This window comes from Aotus nancymaae, unplaced genomic scaffold (genome assembly GCF_030222135.1).
Source record: "Aotus nancymaae isolate 86718 unplaced genomic scaffold, 86718_ANA_hifiasm-v0.15.2.pri h1tg000006l, whole genome shotgun sequence".
In the NCBI taxonomy this organism is placed as follows: Eukaryota; Metazoa; Chordata; class Mammalia; order Primates; family Aotidae; genus Aotus; species Aotus nancymaae.
Window position 1 is genome coordinate 56,834,066 of NW_026988417.1, and position 20,806 is coordinate 56,854,871.

A 20,806-nucleotide genomic window follows, 5' to 3' on the forward strand; every position below is an offset into this window, starting at 1 on the left:
TGGAAACCATCATTCTCAGCAAACTGACACAAGAACACAAAATCAAACATCGCATGTTCTCACTCATAGATGGGTGTTGAACAATGGGAACACATGGACACAGGGAGGGGAGCACTACACACTGGGGTCTGTTGAGAGGGAGTCGGGGGGGACAGCGGGGGGTGGGGAGTTGGGGAGAGATAGCATGGGGAGAACTGCCACATATAGGTGAAGGGGAGGAAGGCAGCAAATCACACTGCCACGTATGCACCTATGCAACAATCTTGCATGTTTTTCAGATGTACCCCAAAACCTAAAATGCAATAAAAAAAAAAATTTAAAAAATAAATAAATAAATAAAAATTTAAAAAAAAAAAAAAAAAAAAAAAAAAGAAGAACTCAATTCTTCCTAGCCTTTTTTTTTTTCTTTTTTGAGATGGAGTCTCACTCTGTTGCCCAAGCTGGAGTGCAGTGGTGTGATCTTGGCTCACTGCAACCTCCACCTCATGGGTTCAAGCAATTCTGCAGCCTCAGCTTCCCAAGTAGCTGGAATTACAGGCACCCACCACCACTCCAGGCTAATTTCTTTTGTATTTTTCACCATATTGGCCAGGCTTGTCTCAAACTCCTGACCTCACGTCACCACCTCGGCCTCCCAAAGTCCTGGGATTACAGGTGTGAGCCACTGCACCTGGCCTTCTTTGCCTATTTTATTACTGACATTCATAATATCTTCACATGTAAACATGTTATTATTTATTATGTTTAAGACAAAGGTATTCTGATTTTCTTATTGTTACATACATTGGTATTCATAAATGAATACTTGGCACATTTGCATTGTTCTCTAAAATATGTATATAAGAGAAATTCACAATGCATGTTACCCAACATTCTTGAGTATTGGTTTGGATACTTTAAGGAAAAAAGTTTTTCTTAGAAAGTTCTGATATGGGTATATCATTTCAGATTCCATGGTATAGGAAATGGTGGGTGGGAAGACCAAAAAGTATTATGGTTATTATAAAAAATACACTTTTTTCCAGCAAAATATTTTAAAATATTTATTTTCTTTAGGAAAAGGAGGGAGACTATTTATTTGTAAAGTTTCCTGTGATACTGGAATCAGAAAACAGTTGGAAACCCCCTTCTTTCTTAACTATTTCCTTAGTTCTGGGCCTCAGTTTCTTTACTTCTAAAAGAGAAATAGTAATCGCCCGCTGCTGCAGACAGGGGGCTATTATCTTGTTTTGAAGATTAGTGAAACACTTTATTTGAAAGCACTTTGCTCTACAGAAATGTCATGATTTTTCTGTGGGAACTGGAAAAGATATTTTCTGAAGCCCTCATGGGTTACTGTCAACACACCCCCATCTTATTTTTACCCCTCTCTGTCCATCCTGTTATGCCTTTGTGTAGGCCCCTACCGTCTTTCACTTGAGTTATTGCAATAGTTTCCTCACCATCACTGCACATCACCCTCTCAAATTCATCTTCCATCTTCCCACCAGAGATATCTTTTGGAAACTTAAATTTGCTCATTATCGATCTCCTCTTTTAATATTCCCATTGATTTTCAGCACCCACAAATGATAGACAAGGGAGTTTATAATCTGGTCTACTTTTCCAGTTTCATTAAATACAACTCCCCAGTCCAGTAGACCCCAGTTCATAAAAACTTGAAGTTTCCCAAAGAGCGTATGTTTCCCCACCTGGAACGTTCTTTTCCACCTTCTTTTTTTCCTCAAAAACCTGCACACTGATTCCTTTAAGACTCAGCTGCTATGTTGCCTCTATAAAGTCAAGCACTAAGCTCCATGGAGGCACATACCACGTCATCTCACGCATGAAGTTCTTTAAAAACTGTCCCCATACCTAATGTGGCTGCCACAGGTGCTTCAAACATCTCGTATGTTTTTGTTTGGAGTACTGTATTTCTCCAGTGCTAAATGCTTGCCTGACATTGTATCTGGTGTTTTAATAAGCATTATGTCAATTTAATTATCTCATTTTTATCTTTGCTCATATTTAAATATACCATGGATGTGAAGTCATTCTAAGAAAAAGAAACAGATACATTTCTCTCATTATTATAGGTGTATCAACTTATCTGTGCCTTGCTCCTGATGGAATTTGGGATCCCCAAGGACCCGATCTCAGCAACTGTTCTTCTCCTTGGGTCAATCATATAACACAGAAGGTAAATATTGTGACTGACAAGAAAGTCTTTGCTAAAGCTGTATCATCTGTTGTTGATGATAACTGTTGGAAACAAAACAGTCAAGAATTCTTTTAAAATCCACATAGAAAAATTCTACCATTTTAATTTAATTTCACATTTAATGACAACCTCTAATATGTTATGAGCTAATTCTAGAATTTTGTAGTTGTTAAAGTGCAAATTCATGAATTTCTTCTTATGTTGCTTATAATTATTTTATTATTAATAAAAATTATATGGTATTGTGAACTACAGATATAAAAGTCCAAGAGGCATTATAAATTAAGCAAGTAAAAGTTTCTAGCATACATACATATGAGTTTTCCTGTGGAAATAATAATTATAATTTTTAAAAGTCTACCTTTGGAATCTTAAGCCATCCGATAAATGTTCTGTGACCTAATCATTTATCAATGTTAAAAATATACACATGTGTGACAGGATCTTGCAGACTCAAATTTGCAGGGCTTCTTTGGTTGCAATATGTTGAACATTTTCATTATTAATGCACTGTGGGGCTTTGAATTGATTTCATTACAAACAGAGACCAGATGTGCATTTATGCCAAAAGGGTTATGGGATGAATCCTTATTATAGCAATTTATGTGGATTTATGCACTCCTAAAATGGAGAGTCCTTCTATGGCACATTAGCTATGCTGAGGAATTTCCGAGAGAGATTTTCCCCGAGAAATATTACAAATGATGGCCTTACTAAAAGCCTGCCTGTGCCATTTGCTCTTTTCTCTATTTGTTTTTAACCAGACTTATCCTCAATAATATACTGTATAATAATCCATAAATATCTACCCAGTAGATCATTTAGCAGATGAGCCATAACTATCTATTTATCCTAAATCATGGAAGAATAGTGGTTATATTGACTCTAGTTACCCTCTTACATATGCATCTCCATACTTGTTGCTATTCATAATGATGCTTCTCCAATTTCAGCACTGTTCCTGCCACAGTTTTTATGTCCTTTGATTTTATTACAATGTAGCTCAGACCCCAGGGCAAATAACTCTTGCTGGATGTGATCAGATTAAGAGATCAGTAGCATATCTCCTTACGTTAGCAATTCTTTAAAAACAGTCCCTAGATGCTTAACCCAGGGGTTAATATAAATTCAATAAAAATTCTTCTAGGAGGCTGAATGTTTTCATGATAATTTCTGAATATAGTTGGATCATTTTATTGTAGAAATTATGAGGTAACTTTAACTGATAATGATGCTTAATTCTTTTCTTTCCTCTGCAGCCCAGCTAATCTTAGGACAAAAGATAATTCCTTTCAAAGACCAGACAGCTGTTATCCATTTGATTTATGGACAGGATGTTTTTGTTTTGTAAAAAATACCTACTATTCATCCAGAGCATTTTTGTTTAATCCTATAGCATCTATAAAACTATGCTATGTGATCATTATGTTAAACTTAAAGAACTTAGGTGTTTGGAATTTATTAAAAAAAAAAAAACCTTAGATTGATTACTCAGAAGTTTATAAAATCTTAAAAAGTATAACAAGAGGCTTTTGGGCACTCTGAATCAGCTTATGTGACTTGTCCAAGGTCAGTGGTGGAGCTGATATTTTAGCCAAGACCACCTTCATGAAGACATCATGCTTAACCACAACACTGGCTAAACCGTGGAGAGCTTATAATTGGCTTCATATCCTTACCCTCAGTTACCTATGCTGTCCCTCTGCACTCTGCCTACCCCTTTTACTTGGTCGTGTCCTTTATGCCTCCAAATATGTATGCTACTCATTGAATATAAATGATAGTTGAGCAGGTTTCTTTACCACAAAACTCCAACACTTAAATATTAGTAATGAAAACTTCTAAGAATCTGTTGTAACGTTCGTAGGATTATTTATCTATATTTTTTCTCCCTCTTCCCCAGACTGTCTTTCATAGAATTTACCCGTTTTCTCATCTCCTTCCTCTCATTGTGATAGCTGTGTAGTACCAAGGTCCACACAGATGGAACACTTGAGAAGATTTTGTTTATAATGGTATTGAGCAGTAAAGGCAAACTGCAGGGGATTGAACAGGAGCCCAGAGCTTGTAGTAGGGGAGAAGCTGTTCCCAACTCCAGGCCTGTAGGGTGCTGGATCAAAGGAGTGACCAAAAATAAGGAGCACTTTGTCCTGGGAAAGAAAGATGATCTTAAGGCAAGGGACACAGCCTAGCCCCAGGTGGCCTTTCAGAAAGGAATCCAGGAGAATGAATACCCTGACCTACCTGCCTCTGCCCTCCATTTACCCACCAAGCCACCCCACTGGGCAAACCCAACCAGAAGCCAAAGAAGGACACACTGAATGACTGTCATATAAGTCCACCTGGTAGGGCAGAAGGCAGGATGAAGGAGGGTAAAGAGTAGCCCTGAACTAGCAAATGAAAGGTACCCAACAGAGTCCTTGGCTTTTCTCCACTCCAGTCTCTCACTCCTCTTCCATTTCCCATTGAGTCAGCATTGTTGCCTGGGGTAAATACCCATGGCTAATCATCTAGAACCAAGAAGATTAAGGACATACACAAGAAATGAGTTTAGGATCGGAGGTTTAATAGGCAAAAGAAGAGAAAGGAGAACAGCTCTCTCTCTTGTGAGAGGGAGAAGGGCTCCAGAATGGGAATTCTGGCCCAGAGTAGGAGTGCACCAAATTTTATGGGCAGGCTTGAGGAGGCAGTGTCTGATTTATGTAGGGCCCAGGATTGGTTGGACCAGGTATGATGTTTACATAGCCAGCTGGGAAGGCTAGCCACCCCACCCTAATTTTTTTTTTTTGAAAGGAAGTCTCCCTCTGTCTCCCAGGCTGGAATGCAGTGGCACAATCTTGGCTCACTGCAACCTCTGCCTCCCCAGTTCAAGCAGTTCTTCTTCCTCAGCCTCTCGAAGGTGGGACTATAGGCACATGCCACCACACCCAGCTAATTTTCGTATTTTAGTAGAGATGAAGTTTCACCATGTTTCCCAGGCTGGTCTCAAACTCCTGGGCTCAGGCTGTCTGTCCGCCTGGGCTTCCGTAAGTGCTAAGATTATAGGCGTGAGCCACCTCACCCAGACACCCTAATCTTGTTTTACAAATGGGCTTTCCACTTGGCCGGGCCATGTTGTCTGCTCCTTACTGTACACATGGCTGGGAAAGAGAAGGAAAGATGGATCTCCCATTTTGAAAATGCCTAGTTCCAGGTAGCCTTTTCCTGTTGTCACAGCTGCCAGCATTCATCTGTGCAAGCTTCTAGTTTGCCTTTCTATGTCTGCAGCTCGATTTTACAGGCTACACTTTGTTAGAAAATAAATGACTTTGGGGCTGCTTTTCATGAAAAGGAAAACCTTACTGAGGACTTCCTTATCCTCACTATCTGCCTAAATAATTTCTTTTTAACTCCTGTATCACAATCTCCTTCTCTACCCTTTGCCCTTTCCCTCCCCTCTCCTCCCTCTCTGATTTCCTTTTTCCCCCATCTCTGCTCTTATTTCCTACCTCTCTCCTTTACTGCCACTGATTTTTTTCGGCCATGTTGAAAAATTGAAGTAAAATAGATACCTTTAATGTTTCATTCTTCCGGCTACCCTCCCCCTGCTGCCAGTATAGTTCTGTGAATTTCAAACTTTTAAAGCAAAAGGACACTTTTTACCCTCAATGGAAATGCAGATAAAAAAAAAAAATACACATGCAAAAAAAAAACCAAAAACCCCATATGTGTGTGTGTGTTTGTGTGTGTGTGTGTGTGTGTGTGTGTATTTTAAATTGTAGTTTTCTTCTTCTCAGGGATTTTGAAAATGAAATGTACCGTGAAGGGTGAACCATTTCTGTCTCAGTCTACTTGGGCTGCTATAGTTTATGGTTAAACAAACAAAACATAGACTAGGTAGCTTATAAACAACAGAAGTATATTTGCCATGGTTCTGGAGGCTGGAAAGTCCGAGATCAAGGCGCCAACAGATCCTTTGTCTGGTGAGGGCCTGCTTTCTCATTCATTGGCAACACCTTCTCGCTTAATACTCATATGGTATAAGGGACAGCTCTCTGGGGTCTCATTTATAAGGGCACTAATCCCAGTCATTAGGACTCTGCCCTCCTGACCTAATCACTTCCCAGAGGCCCCACCACTTAACACTATCACATTGAGGATTCCATTTTAACATGTGAATTTTTCAAGGGACACAAACATTCAGACCACAGCAACCTCTTTCTCATCTTTACAGTGCCTATGGAGAACTCCTGAGAACATGGAAGGAAAGAGCACTGACCTGAGGATCTTAATAATTGAGTTATGGTGGACATGTCATTACCCTGTGGATCAGTTTCCCCATCTGTGAAATGGGGTCAATCATTAATTTTATTATCAGCAGGTGTTCGCTGTATGTCACACCATTGTAGATAGCATAGGTAGAAATTATACTCAAGGAAATGAATCAAGTTGCTGACATTAGTTCAAACAAGGAAATTTTACATTTACATTTTCTTGAAAACATGAATTATGTTTTTTCCCCCAGCAATCAGGCCAGATGGGATAAAACAGGCAAAGACTCTTGATGGTTTCAACTCACAAATGAATTTGGGTCACTTATATACTGGTGAAGTTAGAGATTAAATTCTTTGTGACACTAAAGAGTGGATTTTTTTTTTCACTAGAAACAATGTAAACTTTTAAAGTTAGAATATCACAAAGGAATCTGTTGCAAATAAACTAGCTGGAATACATTCATAAAGATGAGATTTAATACAAAAACATAATTTGTACAGAAGAGAAAGGAGAAAAGCATAAGTTGTCCGAAGGGTACCTTTAACCCAACAGCAAGATAGAGAAAAGGAGAGGGAGAGGGAGAGGAAAAGGAAGGCCAGTAGGCGGGTAGATGGAGGCATTGATGGATTTAGGTGGGTGGATGGATGAATGGATGGAAAAGTAGGTAGAAGGATAAATGAATAGGCATATAGATACCTACATACATATCTATATACATATCTACATACATTGAAAGATAGATATGTCTTCAAATTAGTGTTTTAAAAACAGTTGCCAGTTTTTACTGAAAGCCAGCAAGTTGGCTCAGAGCCATGCTTCCTGGAACATATGTGGCAAAATATCCCATTTCTCACCTATCTTAATGTCTGCTATAAAATCATAGTCTCTGGCCTCAGCTTGATCTCCAGCTTACACTCAGTTTTTTAAAAAGAAGACTATTTTGCATACTTTTAAGGAATGCATTGTAATTCCTTTATAATTTCACCTGTCTTTTTTCATTTAAAGTTTGGTGGTGGTATAGTTCTGTGTCGATTCCTTATTATTTACATGCAAAGTGAAGTCAGCTTTCTACTCCATTGCCTGATCCCACTGTTACATGAAAAAGAATTGTCTATGTTATAACTGAGAATAGTCTCTTCCTATTTCTAACAAACCAAAGTGCCTCTTTTTTCTGTTTGTAAACAAGTTGCTAACAGATTTTCAGATAATGTGAGGTTATTCTTGCACTTTCTAAAGAAGAAGGATGTGAAAATCTAGAAATAATGTTGCTATTTTACAACATAAGCCAGTTATTTCCCCTAGAAACTAGGTTGAATTCTGTCCCCTGTATCTTAAATTCTCCATTTTAACTTCCTTAGATCTAGCATGAAATGAAAGTAAATTGCTTCTTTATTTTGTCAGAGATTGGTGGCAATTCCAAAATTTTAGACTTATTTAACTTGCATCTAATTGTAAGATAGAAGCATTTTGTTGCTTATATACCCACTTGACTCAGATTTATAGCAAAATAGGTAGATCTTTCAAAGAAATGGTAGCTATGTACTTCAACATTGTAATTCTTTCATAAATTGTTTTGGCCCCTGATTAGCGATTGATATGATAGAATCTCAATGCTGATTTTTAAAAAATTGTTTTTACTTATATCAAAATTTAAAATGTTATCTGTTTCTTTCATCATTATTTTTAACTAAAGTCGCAGGGTTTTCTCTCTTTGATTCAAGTCCTAGATATAATCCCACCATATCAATGCAGGCATTAATTTACTAATCCTCACAAAACTCATAAAATTTCTCAATATGTATGTGCTTACTTCTGATAAAAATTCTAGTAGAATTTAGTAAAAGAAGTTAATAAGATCTTTAAGGTATGATATGTGGAATAAGTGTATTTCAGCCCTGTCTATGTGCACAGAAAACTTGAGGCACATTCAACATATATGTATATTTTTGTATGGAAAGAAGATCATTATAGTCCACAATAACTGGAGTGAGAGAAGTAAACAGGATGATCAGAAAGCAATTCACTTTGGATGCCACTGGAGAGGATGTGGGCAGTGACAGCTGGTCAGAAAATGTGGCCATGAAACTGAATTGGAAGCAGCTATGGGAGAATCCAGTCAATGGCACCACTATGGAGTTAGGAAAACCAGAAACCCAAGGATGGTGCTTGGTGCCTCCCTTTCCTTTCCCTCCCACACCCATTCAGACACTAGTCCTGTTGGGTGTACTTGTAAGTTTCTCTCAGGTCAGCCCACTGCTTTTCACTTCTCTCCATGCCAACTACCCCAATCCATAGCAATTTCTCCTCACCCTGGTCTCCTTTCATTCACTCCTGTGCCCTCTAATCCTTTCCCCTGAATTTGACTTCAAATGCAAACCTAATTAGAGGGATCCTATTTAAGCTCTTCAGGACCTTCCCATCGTTCTTAATATAATTCCCCAAATCTTCATCATGACTTCTAAACCAGAACTCCTTAATCTTCTCCTTGCTCACCTCTTCGGCTGCCTAAACTCCAGATATGGCGCCCTTTGTGCAGTTTCCCTAAGACTCTGTGCCCCTCCCTACTAAAAGCTGTTCCCTCTGCCTGGAGGCCCCTACCCACATCCCAATCTAATTTCTTCTTTCTATTTCAATTCAAATTAAGCATTCTTCCTCAGAGAAGCATTTCCTAAATTATTCCCTAATCACATACACCGGTTAAAATGTCTTCAAACTACTCTACCACACTGGGATTCTGTATTGCTCTCAATTAAATTAAAATTATATATTTGTACAGTTCAATTTTTAATAACTCTTTCCATGGCTAGTATATAAGCTCCTTCCTATTAGAAAGTGTTTTATTCAACAATGTATCCCCAGACCTTAGCTCAGGACTATAGAGATTCAAATGTTCATCAAAGAACAAATGACTATATAGGCTGAATGAGCAATCATTGACATAATAGATGGATAGACAAGTGGATGGAATAATAGCTAGATACAAACACATATATATACAGGTAGCAATTTTGGATTCTGAAGGTATGAAAAATGTTTTTTCTTCTTGTTGTATCTAGTACTATGCCTACCCAAACCATGGTTATTCTAGACCTTACTTTTTATGTATTGTATTCTTGACTTTTTCCTCTCAATAGCACCCATTAGTATTCCATTGTACCTGATATTCCTCAACTTAACTTTTAAGATTTAACTTGGTAGTTACTTCTTCTACTCTCCCTCACCTTTCCAGGTGTTCTGTGCTCCTGTAATACCACATACACATTTCTGCAACAACAACTGAATTGTTGAGCTGACATGATCTTTTATGTACCCTACCCAGCTGGGAGAATGCAACTTCTTGAGGGCAAGAGCTGTATACAATTTATCTTTATTTCCTTAGGAAATAACAAGTGCGCAAAGGATTGTTGAAAGAATGAAAAACTTTGCTGATTTATTCACTTTAAGATGAAGAGAGGGCCTGTAGTTCCAGCTACTTGGGAAGCTGAAGCAGGAGGACTGCTTGAGGCCAGGAGTTCTAGGCTGCAGTTAGCTGTGATTGTGCTGCAGCACTCCAGCTTGGGAAACAGAAAAAAAAAAAAAAAGAAAAAGAAGAGACGGTCAGAAAATAATTTGTTACAGCTGTTTTTATTTTACTTTAAAAAGATAATTTTCATATTTTTACTACAAACATATTTATTCATTTATTTTTTAAAGACAAGTCTTGCTCTGTCACCCAGGCTGGAGTACAGTGGCATGGCCATTACTCACTATAATCTCAGCCTCCCGGGATGAAGCCATTCTCCCCTCTCAGTCCCTCAAGTAGCTGGGACCACTGTGGTCACTGAGAATTTTTTTCTTTTAATTTTGTTGACATAGGGTTTCCCTATGTTGCCCAGGCTGGTCTCTAGCTCCTGAGCTCAAGTGATCCTCCTGCTTTGGCCTCCCAAAGTGCCAGGATTATAGGTGTGAGCCACCACGCCCAGCCTACAAATACTTGTATAACCTATATGCACTTCAGTTTTATTCCTTCCAACATCTTTGTTGTAAACATTGAGTTTCAGGGCTCTTTTGAAGAATTGTTTATTCTTCATAAAAAAAAAACAAACACTTGCTAAATGCTAGCTGATTTTCTTTTTCTTTTTCTTTTCTTTTTTTTTTTTGAGACGGAGTTTCACTCTTGTTACCCAGGCTGGAGTGCAATGGTGCCATCTCGGCCCACCACAACCTCCGCCTCCTGGGTTCAGGCAATTCTCCTGCCTCAGCCTCCTGAGGAGCTGGGATTACAGGCACGCACCACCGTGCCCAGCTAATTTTTTGTGTTAGTAGAGATGGGGTTTCACCATGTTGACCAGGATGGTCTCGATCTCTTGACCTCGTGATCCACTCGCCTCGGCCTCCCAAAGTGCTGGGATTACAGGCTTGAGCCACCGCGCCTGGCCCCCCATTAGTGATTTTCTTATTTTACTTACTGCTTTATAAAACTGCACTGTTATTGACACATATATAGGCAGATTAATTTGCCTGGCTATTTTTTGTATTTTTTTTGTAGAGATGGGGTTTCACTGTGTTGCCCAGACTGGTCTTGAACTTCTGAGCTCAAGTGATCCACCCACCTCAGGCTCCCAAAGTGTTAGGATGACAGTCATAAGCCACCGTGCCTGGCCTTCATTACTATCTTTTGTAATGAGAACAATTATATTTTAACTTATTGGTCATCTACATTCTCAATTTTTTCATTACTTCATATAAAGAAAATGTTTAATTTTTTTTTCTTTTTTTCTGCCCTTTTATCTCAATAAATTTTATATAATGGAATTACATAGGTCTTGTTTTCCACTTTTTCATTTCCCACTCCAATAATGTAATAATTAATATTGAAAACTATGCTTGTATAGCTACACAGAAAAAAAAAGAAATGGAATTACAATATGAAAATACCAGTACGATTATTTCATATTTTTCTCTATATGATGACCAATTTTGCTGTTCATAATGATCACCAATAGATATAATGAAAGTCATTACTTGTATCTTTAGTTTTGAAGATATTGTGTTAATGAAAAAAGCAGATTACCTAATTTAGTAAATCTCAAACTTTTGTCACCATGGTGCATTTAAGTGAATCATAAAACTTCAGAGGTCCATCTAACTCTGACTTCTTTCTTATAGAAACCATATTGTGTGGTAACAAAGATTGAGAAGGAAACAATAATAATAACAAAACAGTTACACAAGAACCCATGATTAACAAAACAATAGTGATTCTACAAATATATTCATTATCATAAGACTATAATAGGTGAAAAATTATAACCTGCAAGGCACTATGAAAGGCACATTAATTAAAATAATGTCCCTTTGGAAAATTATAGGAATTCCACCTATCTGGATATTCCTAGGCCCAGTGGGGGAGTTTTGCAAAGTTGCCGATCGTTTGTATCAGATATCCAGACTTCTTAATGGAATATTGAATTTGAATACTTACAATATACTCGCATCTCACTAAATTAACTAATGAATAATGAATTTTAGAATTTGTAACTTGATTTACTATGTTTTCAGTAAGTAGCCCCCATTTATGCATAAAAATTGAAATGTATGGATTTTGCGCACATTTACATCATTTTATAAACACTTAAAAGTACTTTCATGACCCATCAGTGGGCCATGAATGCTACTTTGATCTACATTGAATTTGTTACATACTTATCCTTGAAACCTATAATGTATTCCATTTAGTCTTACAGGCATTTTAGGTATAAAGACCCTGACCATATTTTAGAAATTGCTTATAAGTCAGTCCTGATATTTTCTATTTTAAGAATTTCTAGAAAGTTGGTTGGGCACAGTAGCCCATGCCTGTGATCCCAGCACTTTGGGAGTTCAAGGCAGGCAGATGGCTTGAGGTCAGGAGTTTTAGACCAGCCTGACCTAATCTCTACTGAAAATACAAAAATTAGCTGGGCATGGTGGCATGCAACTGTAATCCCAGCTACTTGGGAGACCCAGGCACAAGAATCTTGGTTGGAGTGGGCCAAGATCATGCCACTGCACTCCAGTCTCAGAGACAGAGGGAGACTCCGTCAAAAAAAAAAAAACAGCTACAAAAAAAAATTCTAGAAAGTATTGATTATATAATAGTTGTTTAACATATTCTTCGTGTAAAATTTTAACACTATAGGTAAGGATTTCTCCTTTGATTCTCACTTTTTAGGCTTTGTTCTATATATTTAAATATATAGAAATACACATCTATAGAAAACCAAAAATATTGTATATATTATTTCTTTTTTTACAAATAGCATATTTACAATTACTTATGTAGTATGTTTCTATTTCTCAATAGTATGCAAATATTTATTAGCATATATATATAAATAACTTATATCTGCATTTATTTTAACTCAACAATATATCCTGAAGATTAATGTTAACATTATTGATCCCCTTCATAATTTTAAACTGTTGGATAATATTTCATGGTATGGGCTGGTCAGATGGTAGTAGATTATCAGAATTTATTAACATTAGTGTCAATGGATTTGCTATACAACCCCCTCACTGCCAAATTTGACTGGCTTAATTAAAATTTTTTTTTAATTAAAAAAAAATTCCAGGGTATGAATCTGCCTACAGAATTTTGTATAGTCATAATCTATTGTTTATCATAAACAAGCTGGAATCAATGTCTTTGAACATTTCTCTTTGTGTATCTGTGGGATTATTTCTTATGGTTGCTTTTCTGAGTTACACAGTCTTCACATGTCGAAGTTTAATAAAAGATGGTAATTTAATAGGAGCAAGACAAATACACACTCCCAATAGTAGTTTATGGAGATGATATTCATTGAAACAAACTCTTGTCACCACTTGATGATTTTAAACTTTTTTTTTTTTTTAACTTTTTGAGTTGGGCTTTTTCTATGTATGTGAGAATATGATTGTAAATAATTTAGATGTTCTAATCAGTTTAATTCATTTATTGTTTCTTTAACATTCAGTTCTGATACAAACACTAAGCATCCCAAGTACATCAGGATAACCACCTATTTAAATAAGAGTTTTAATTGTGCCCCTTTTAGCTTTCTGAATACTCATTAATGAGACCGCTTACAAAGAGAATAGCTTTCTCTTTGTGTTCCTATGTTCTATGTTGAACTGCCTTTAAAAAGGGGAAGAAAATAATTTCTTACATAATGACACTATTATATATGTAAATAGTAATAGTGTTACAGGAAAGGGGTTTGGATCCAGACCCCAACAGAGGGCTCTTGGATCTTGTCCAAGAAAGAATTCAGGGCAAATCCACAGTGCAAAGCAAAAGCAAGTTGATTAAGAAAGTACAGTGGTGAAAGGATAGCTATTCCATAGACAGAGTAGGATGTTACCAAAATTAAGAGGAGGAATGCATCCACCCTAGGTAATGCTTATATATGTTTTTTTTCCTATTTATATATTTGAAGCAGTCTTGCTCTGTCGCCCAGGCTGGAGTGCAGTGGCACGATTTCAGCTCACTGCAACCTCTGCCTCCGGAGTTCAAGCAATTCTCCTGCCTCAGCCTTCTGAGTAGCTGGGATTACAGGTGTGTGCCACCATGCCCGGCTAATTTCTGTATTTTTAGTAAAGACGGGGTTTCACCATGTTGGCTAGGCTGGTCTCGAACCCCTGACCTCATGATCCACCTGCCTTGGCCTACCAAAGTGCTGGGATTACAGGTGTGTGTATGTATGTATGTGTGTGTATATATATATACACACACACACACACACACAGGATAAAAAATGATCTGGGGAGATGTGCTCTGCTACAAGGGTTTTTAATAAAGGATTAATTTTCTTAATTACTATATTTTGCAAAAATCAATATTATTATCTTTAAGGCAAAATTAGGAATGCCTTTATTCTCCAGATATCAGAATATCTCCCAAGTCTGGGTCTGTTTAGCAAACATTATTAATTTGTTCCCTTAACCATAAATACCTAGAGGCTAGGAATGCCTCACTTTTGAGAATGCAGCTCAGCAAGTCCTAGTCTCATTTTTCTAGCCCTCACTCAAGATGGAGTCGCTGTGGTTTAAGGGCCTCTGACAGCAGGACAGATTAAAGTTTGAAAAGATACATATAAAACGATTAACAAACTCATGGTGGCTCGAAGCTATAATCTCAGCACTTTGGGAGGCCAAAGTAGAAGGATAGTATGAGACCAAGAGCCCCATCTCTACAAAAAAAAAAAAAAAAAAAAAAAAAATAGCCAGGCATAGTGGGTACACACCTGTAGTCCCAGCTACTTGGGAGGATAGGCTGCGAGGATGCCTTGAGCCCAGGAGTTCAAGGTTACAGTGAACTATGATGAGCTGTGATTGTGTCCCTGCACTTCGGCCTGGGTGAGTGAGACCCTGTCTAAAAAAAAAGACTGGGCTCGGCGGCTCATGCCTGTAATCCCAGCACTTTGGGAGGCTGAGACGGGTGGATCGCCTGAGGTCAGGAGCTCAAGACCAGCTTGCCCAGCATGGTGAAACCCCGTCTCTACTAAAAATACAAAAATTAGCTGGGCGTGGTGGCAGGTGCCTGTAATCCCAGCTACTCCATAGGCTGGAGCAGGAGAATCGAATCACTTGAACCCTCGAGTTGTATGTTACAGTGAGCTGAGATTGTGCCATTGCACTCCAGCCTGGGCAACAAGAGGGAAAAATAATAATAATCTCTGGAAAGTTAGAATATATAGAGGTGGAATAGATATGTTTATTATTTTTACTTTATGCACTTTTATTTAGTGTAAATGTGTTATAATCCTGTTTTAGTTTATTAATGTCAAAACAATAAAGATTATAACTTGGGAAATTACACTTACTTATTCTTGTTTCCCATAACTTTCTTACAAATTAGTATATATTCCTGTGTTCGAATTAGTCATGGCTATCAAATTTGTTCAAGTGATGATGAGCTATTAGTCTTTGTTTTAGTATTTTTGGAGTGTTGACAATTTGACATATTCTTGTAGAATGTACTTGAAAAATCAGCATGTAGTTTCAGAGAAAAAAACCATACTAGAAACTAAGCAATAGTTTGCTACCCAGCATACTGGGAGCAAAATTCCTTATACAGTTGGTAAGAAGATGAAAATCACTTTGAAAAGCAGAGATTTTATTTCTGGTAGAATTTTCACAGAGCTTAGCAGCTGGTGAGTATTCACTGTGAACTAAGTGCTAAACTAGGGAAAATCGTACTTGCCTCTGAGGCACAAAGGAAAATCGTACTTGCCTCTGAGAACTTACAATGTGGTTGGAGATTCACAACACACGCGCAACAAAGTGCAATTTAGAAACTCACGGAGAAAATAATAGGGCAAACCTTAGACTTAACCACCCAAATAGATGATTAAGGTAAGCATAATTTTTCAAAGTAAGTTTCCCAGGAGGAGTTTTCTGAAGACATAAATTTAAAGTCAGGTTTTGAAGAAAAAGATGAATTCGCAGGAAAAATTGGGGAGTGTATTCCAGATGAAGACGGAGTTTAACAACTAATTATTGAATCAATTATTACAATTACATGATCGTCAAAAGAAATCACTAACAGTATTTAAGATCTCCTTCCTTTGTATTCTGTTTCAAAATTATAGTTGAAATCTGGTGAGACAGCTGCCAACATTGCTAGAGAGCTGGCTGAACAGACAAGAAATCACTTGAATGCTGGGGACATCACCTACTCTGTCCGAGCCATGGATCAGCTGGTAGGCCTCCTAGATGTACAGCTTCGGAACTTGACCCCAGGTGGAAAAGATAGTGCTGCGCGGAGTTTGAACAAGGTAAGGACCCCAAATATTTATGTGTGTATATATACATACATATATATATCTTTAAAGTTGTGATAAAATCAGAAAACTTTCACCGCTTAATTTTTCTCTTTCTATAGAATCTGATCATTGTAAAGAGAATCAACAGTTATTTTCAATTCCTTTGTTATTCCATTACGATAATAGAACTATGTGGTTCTTAATCTAAAGAAATGATAAATGATAATCGCTCCCTATATATTTTGAATTTATAATTCTGTTTTCCATGGCAATTATTCTGGTGTGCTAAATTCAGACAGGGTCAATTTAGATAAATGCAATTTCTTTTTTCTTTCAAACTTTTATATTAAGATAATTGGCCGGGCGCGGTGGCTCACGCCTGTGATCCCAGCACTTTGGGAGGCTGAGGCGGACGGCTCACGAGGCTAGGAGTTAGAGACGAGCCTGGCCAATATGGTGAAACTCCGTCTCTACTAAAAAATATAAAAATTAGCCAGGTGTAGTGGTGCATGCTTGTAGTCCCAGCTACTCCGGAGGCTGAGGCAGGAAAATCGCCTAAATCTGGGAAGCGGAGGTTGCAGTGAGGCAAGATCGCGCCATTGCACTCCAGCCTGGGCAACAGAGCAAGACTTGGTCTCAAAAAAAAGAGAATTAACAATAATACAAATGTGTAACTAATAAGTAGAATTTCAGAATATAACATTACAGAAGATATTACTAATCCATTATAGATGATTTAAAAACTGAGATAATTTACCCTAATTAATACAATTTTTTAAAAACTCGTAAGGCAAGTAGTTAAGTTTCATTTCGACTTCCTTTTGATTTTGAAATCACTCAGATTTTGTTTCACTAGCATTAAAATATTAAAAGCTTAAATATATTCCAGCAAATTTGAATTGTAAGTAAAAAAATTATTTTGTTAACTTCAGGGAGAGTACATTTTATGAATTTTTGTTTATCTTTCCATTAATGAAATAGGCATTTATTTACATAAACATATAAAATATATTTCATATGTTTATAAATGATATAATTTATTTATGTAACAAAATATCACATAGTGAATTAACCCCATAGTAAAACCTGTTAGCATAGCTACCTTCAAATGACATGTGTTCCCTGAATGACATTTGGGCAGTAGAGATGTTCAGTGATTGAAACTGAATTTTAGCGCCTTGAATATCATGGTAGTCTTACTGCTTTAAAAAGCAAGAATTTGACATTGCCAGACTAATATTCCTCTATGGAATTCACTAAAAGAGCATTTTCCTTTAGAATGAAAAATGACTCTGCAAAGTTGTCTTTTAATGTGTTTAGTATTTAATATGTTTAGTTCTTCTGTGTCTTACTAGGGTAAGAATTTCACTCATCAAAAGGAAAGAAATTTTTAAATAATGATTATTCAACACAGAAAGCCAGGTATTTTATCTGTTTTTTTTTTTCTGCAATTTCATCTGCAGAAAACAGGTACAGTTTTATTTATTATTAGATATAAATTATTACTTTTTTCATTCTGAGAATAAAGGAGTTATTTTTGTCACTTATGCCCTTGATAGAATCATAACCAATTGCCTAATGGAATATAATTCATATAATCTGGGCGTGCTGTGATTTTAATGCGTTGTTGCCCGGGCTGGTTGGATGCTATTAATGAATATCGCTGCCAGCAATTTTTATCATAATGTATTGGATGTAGTCATTTCTATTAATGTTACATATCCATAACATGACTTGTTATAGCAATACTTTGTATCTTTATTTAAAAATGGTGTTGATGTCTGACAGTATCAGGTAAAGCTGGCAATTAATGTCACTTTCTAACTGGCTACAGCTAATCAGCTTGCCTACTCTGAATATCAAATAACTAAATAATGGGCAAATTTCCATTTGTGAAGTGTTTTAATGCTCTCTTTTGTTACCCATTTGGCTCTTTTCAATTGTTTATATAATGTGGTTTGTCATATGTTAATTTGCATGATGGGGTAAGGAGATGGGAGGGCAAAGGTTATTCACACGCTTGCTGGCTTGCTCTCATTTCCTGTGGTTCCCACTTTCCCTGAAGCAGTTATAACCCATCAGATTTGCAAAGTCAACTCCATACAATCAATTGTGCTCTGTATTGAAATTCTGGAGGGTTTAGAGTCCTGCAAACTATGATGCAAGTCAGTGATCCAAATGACAGCCCTGGCAAGTTACTTGCACGCATTCCTCACTTAATTCTTTAGAGGAGTAACTGCTCTATGCCATTGAAGAATGAATGAATTAGAGTTGGAAAGTATAAGCCACACAAAAGGCATCTGGGTAACTGCTTCTTAAAACTGAGTAATTTTCTCCTTCAACAGTCAAGAATACTGAAGAAAAAAAAATAGAAAAGAAGAGGAAAACACACAAATGAATTTATAAAATTTTGGCTCATTTATTTAAACATGGTGGACAAACTGTTATTAACTATTCATTTTATCGCCAGGAAATAATGTTTGGGATGTAATATGAGTTGCTGCTAACCTTTTGCCCAGAAAGACATCACTCTCTATGCAAACAAACAAACATACAAACAAACAAAGAAAAGTATACTTCTTATCCCACCAAAGTTTCTTTCATTTGTTTTTTTGTCAAAACTGTCAAAAGAAATTCTTCAAGAAATACAAGCAGTGGTTAATCAGGAGAATAATCACATTCTTTTAATCAGTAGCTAGTTATCTCTAGGTGTGTGCCCCTTAGAATCAAATAGTCATAATGAATGGGCATTTCTTTTTTCCCGATAAACAGAAGTTTTTATATGTATGAAGAACATATGATTTGTGGTGTACATTAACCATTTATACTATCTGTAAACCACAAATAATCTTAGAAAAATGGGTTCCAAACTTCTGACATAATTTTCTTAACTTTATGTCTTTGTCATCCATAAATTCATAACTAACCTAATGTGAAATGAATCATTTCAAATGAATGAAGTATATTGATTTTTACTAATTTCTACTAAATGTATTCAAAGATGTCTTGCTACCATTAACAACTTTATACCATACAATTTTCACTTAGATTGTCCTGAGAGGATGTTGGCTACTATTTTTCAAGCCATTGCTTACATTTTGCTGCTGCTTAGCTTTCATTTTCTTCTGAAAATTAGTGAATGACAAAATGAGGTGTTTTGTGTAGATGTGTTCTTTTATTTTTCTTGTTTTCTTCTGTCACTAACTTGTTTTTTCTATTCTGTGTTTAATCTGCTGTCTTAATGGATTCAGCTTCAGAAAAGAGAGCGCTCTTGCAGAGCCTATGTCCAGGTACTTTCTGCGTTTTTATAAATGTGTTAAGTTGTTGAATGTCTCTGTTGTGATGGCGTGTATGGACATCTGATAGAAAAATGATAATGTAACTTATTGAAATAAAGGAATTTCATGGAGGGGAAGAAGGGTGGGAACAGAAAGGCATGAAAGTGTATACGCTAAAAAGAAATTTAGCAGTGCCAATGTTCTGTCACACGAGGAACACAGACTAAGAAGGAGGTGCAACTTGAGGTGTGAACTTTTTCATCATCACTAAGAGGTGAGTTGGGTATAATCTATAAAATCCCTATCTATAAAATCCCTATTTTTTTTTCATAAGGGTGGGTATGAAGACATTTCGTTTATACATTGGGTCAGCCAATATTTGAGTAGCAAGTCATTCAGAAATGAAACTCAATCAGTCTTATAAGACAACAAATAGTCCAGAATACTTGGAATATCATGCTTCTGTTCCTCAGTAGAGCTGTTTATTGACTCAAGGCATGATTGTGACTATCTTACTCTCTTATTGCAAAAAACTGTAATCCCAATGTGAATATACTTCGTTTCCACCTGATGTGTTCTAATTTGTAAGCATGTTGTAATTTATAAGCAATAAACCATACCTATGTTTATTAATTTTGTATGACAAAGAACAACCTCAGAAGCAGCTCTCCACTTTTTGTTTTTTGTTTTGTTTTGTTCTTTTTATAAGAAATGAAGGAGAGATACAAGGAAGGCAGGAGGAAATATAAAAATGTTTGACTGTAAACTATATTCTACATATATACATTTAACAGCATTTTCAAAGAGGAAGTCCATCTGCATTTAAAGAGAGATACCCTCAATAATGAAATTAATGGGTATGAGATTGACAGTTAAAAAATGAAACTTTATGAGTTAATTCACAGGTGAACATAATATCAGGGTGTTTACTTCTTTTTAACCAAAACTCTTAAGTTAGGTTGATATAAATAATTAAAATTGATTTGTTTATGTCTTCCTTTCCAGTGATCTTAATATTCACATCTGCTATCCTTCTGGGTAGTATAAAATTGAGAATTGGATTTATAATTAGGTACTGACTTGCATAAACTCATAGCAAAAGGAACTGGATAGCCTTGGGGAAAACTTAGTCAGATTGTGGAATGCACAATACAGTAGACTTTTTAATGAATAGAAATATATCTGTGTGCCAGCTATAATCATTTGCTTAATTCTAGCTGGCAAATTCTTTTTCTTCTAGCTACCCCATTTGTAAATTTCATACATGAATACCTTCATATCCTCAACTAGTATTAGTGAACAAA

At 36.6% G+C, this 20,806-nt stretch overlaps 1 protein-coding gene across 18 annotated transcripts in view; it reads left to right on the top strand.

The window, feature by feature from the left end:
- Nucleotides 1–20,806, top strand: part of ADGRL3 (adhesion G protein-coupled receptor L3) — an 837,546-nt gene that overhangs the window by 665,891 nt on the left and 150,849 nt on the right. For 14 of the 18 annotated variants that reach the window (XM_064367447.1, XM_012453251.3, XM_064367451.1 and 11 more), the window contains 3 exons: nt 2,076–2,179; nt 16,051–16,236; nt 19,476–19,514. In XM_064367447.1, the coding sequence (XP_064223517.1) occupies nt 2,076–2,179; nt 16,051–16,236; nt 19,476–19,514 (329 nt within the window). The remainder of the gene's footprint in view (nt 1–2,075; nt 2,180–16,050; nt 16,237–19,475; nt 19,515–20,806) is intronic. The other 4 variants (XM_064367459.1, XM_064367472.1, XM_064367469.1 and 1 more) reach the window with 1 other exon arrangement.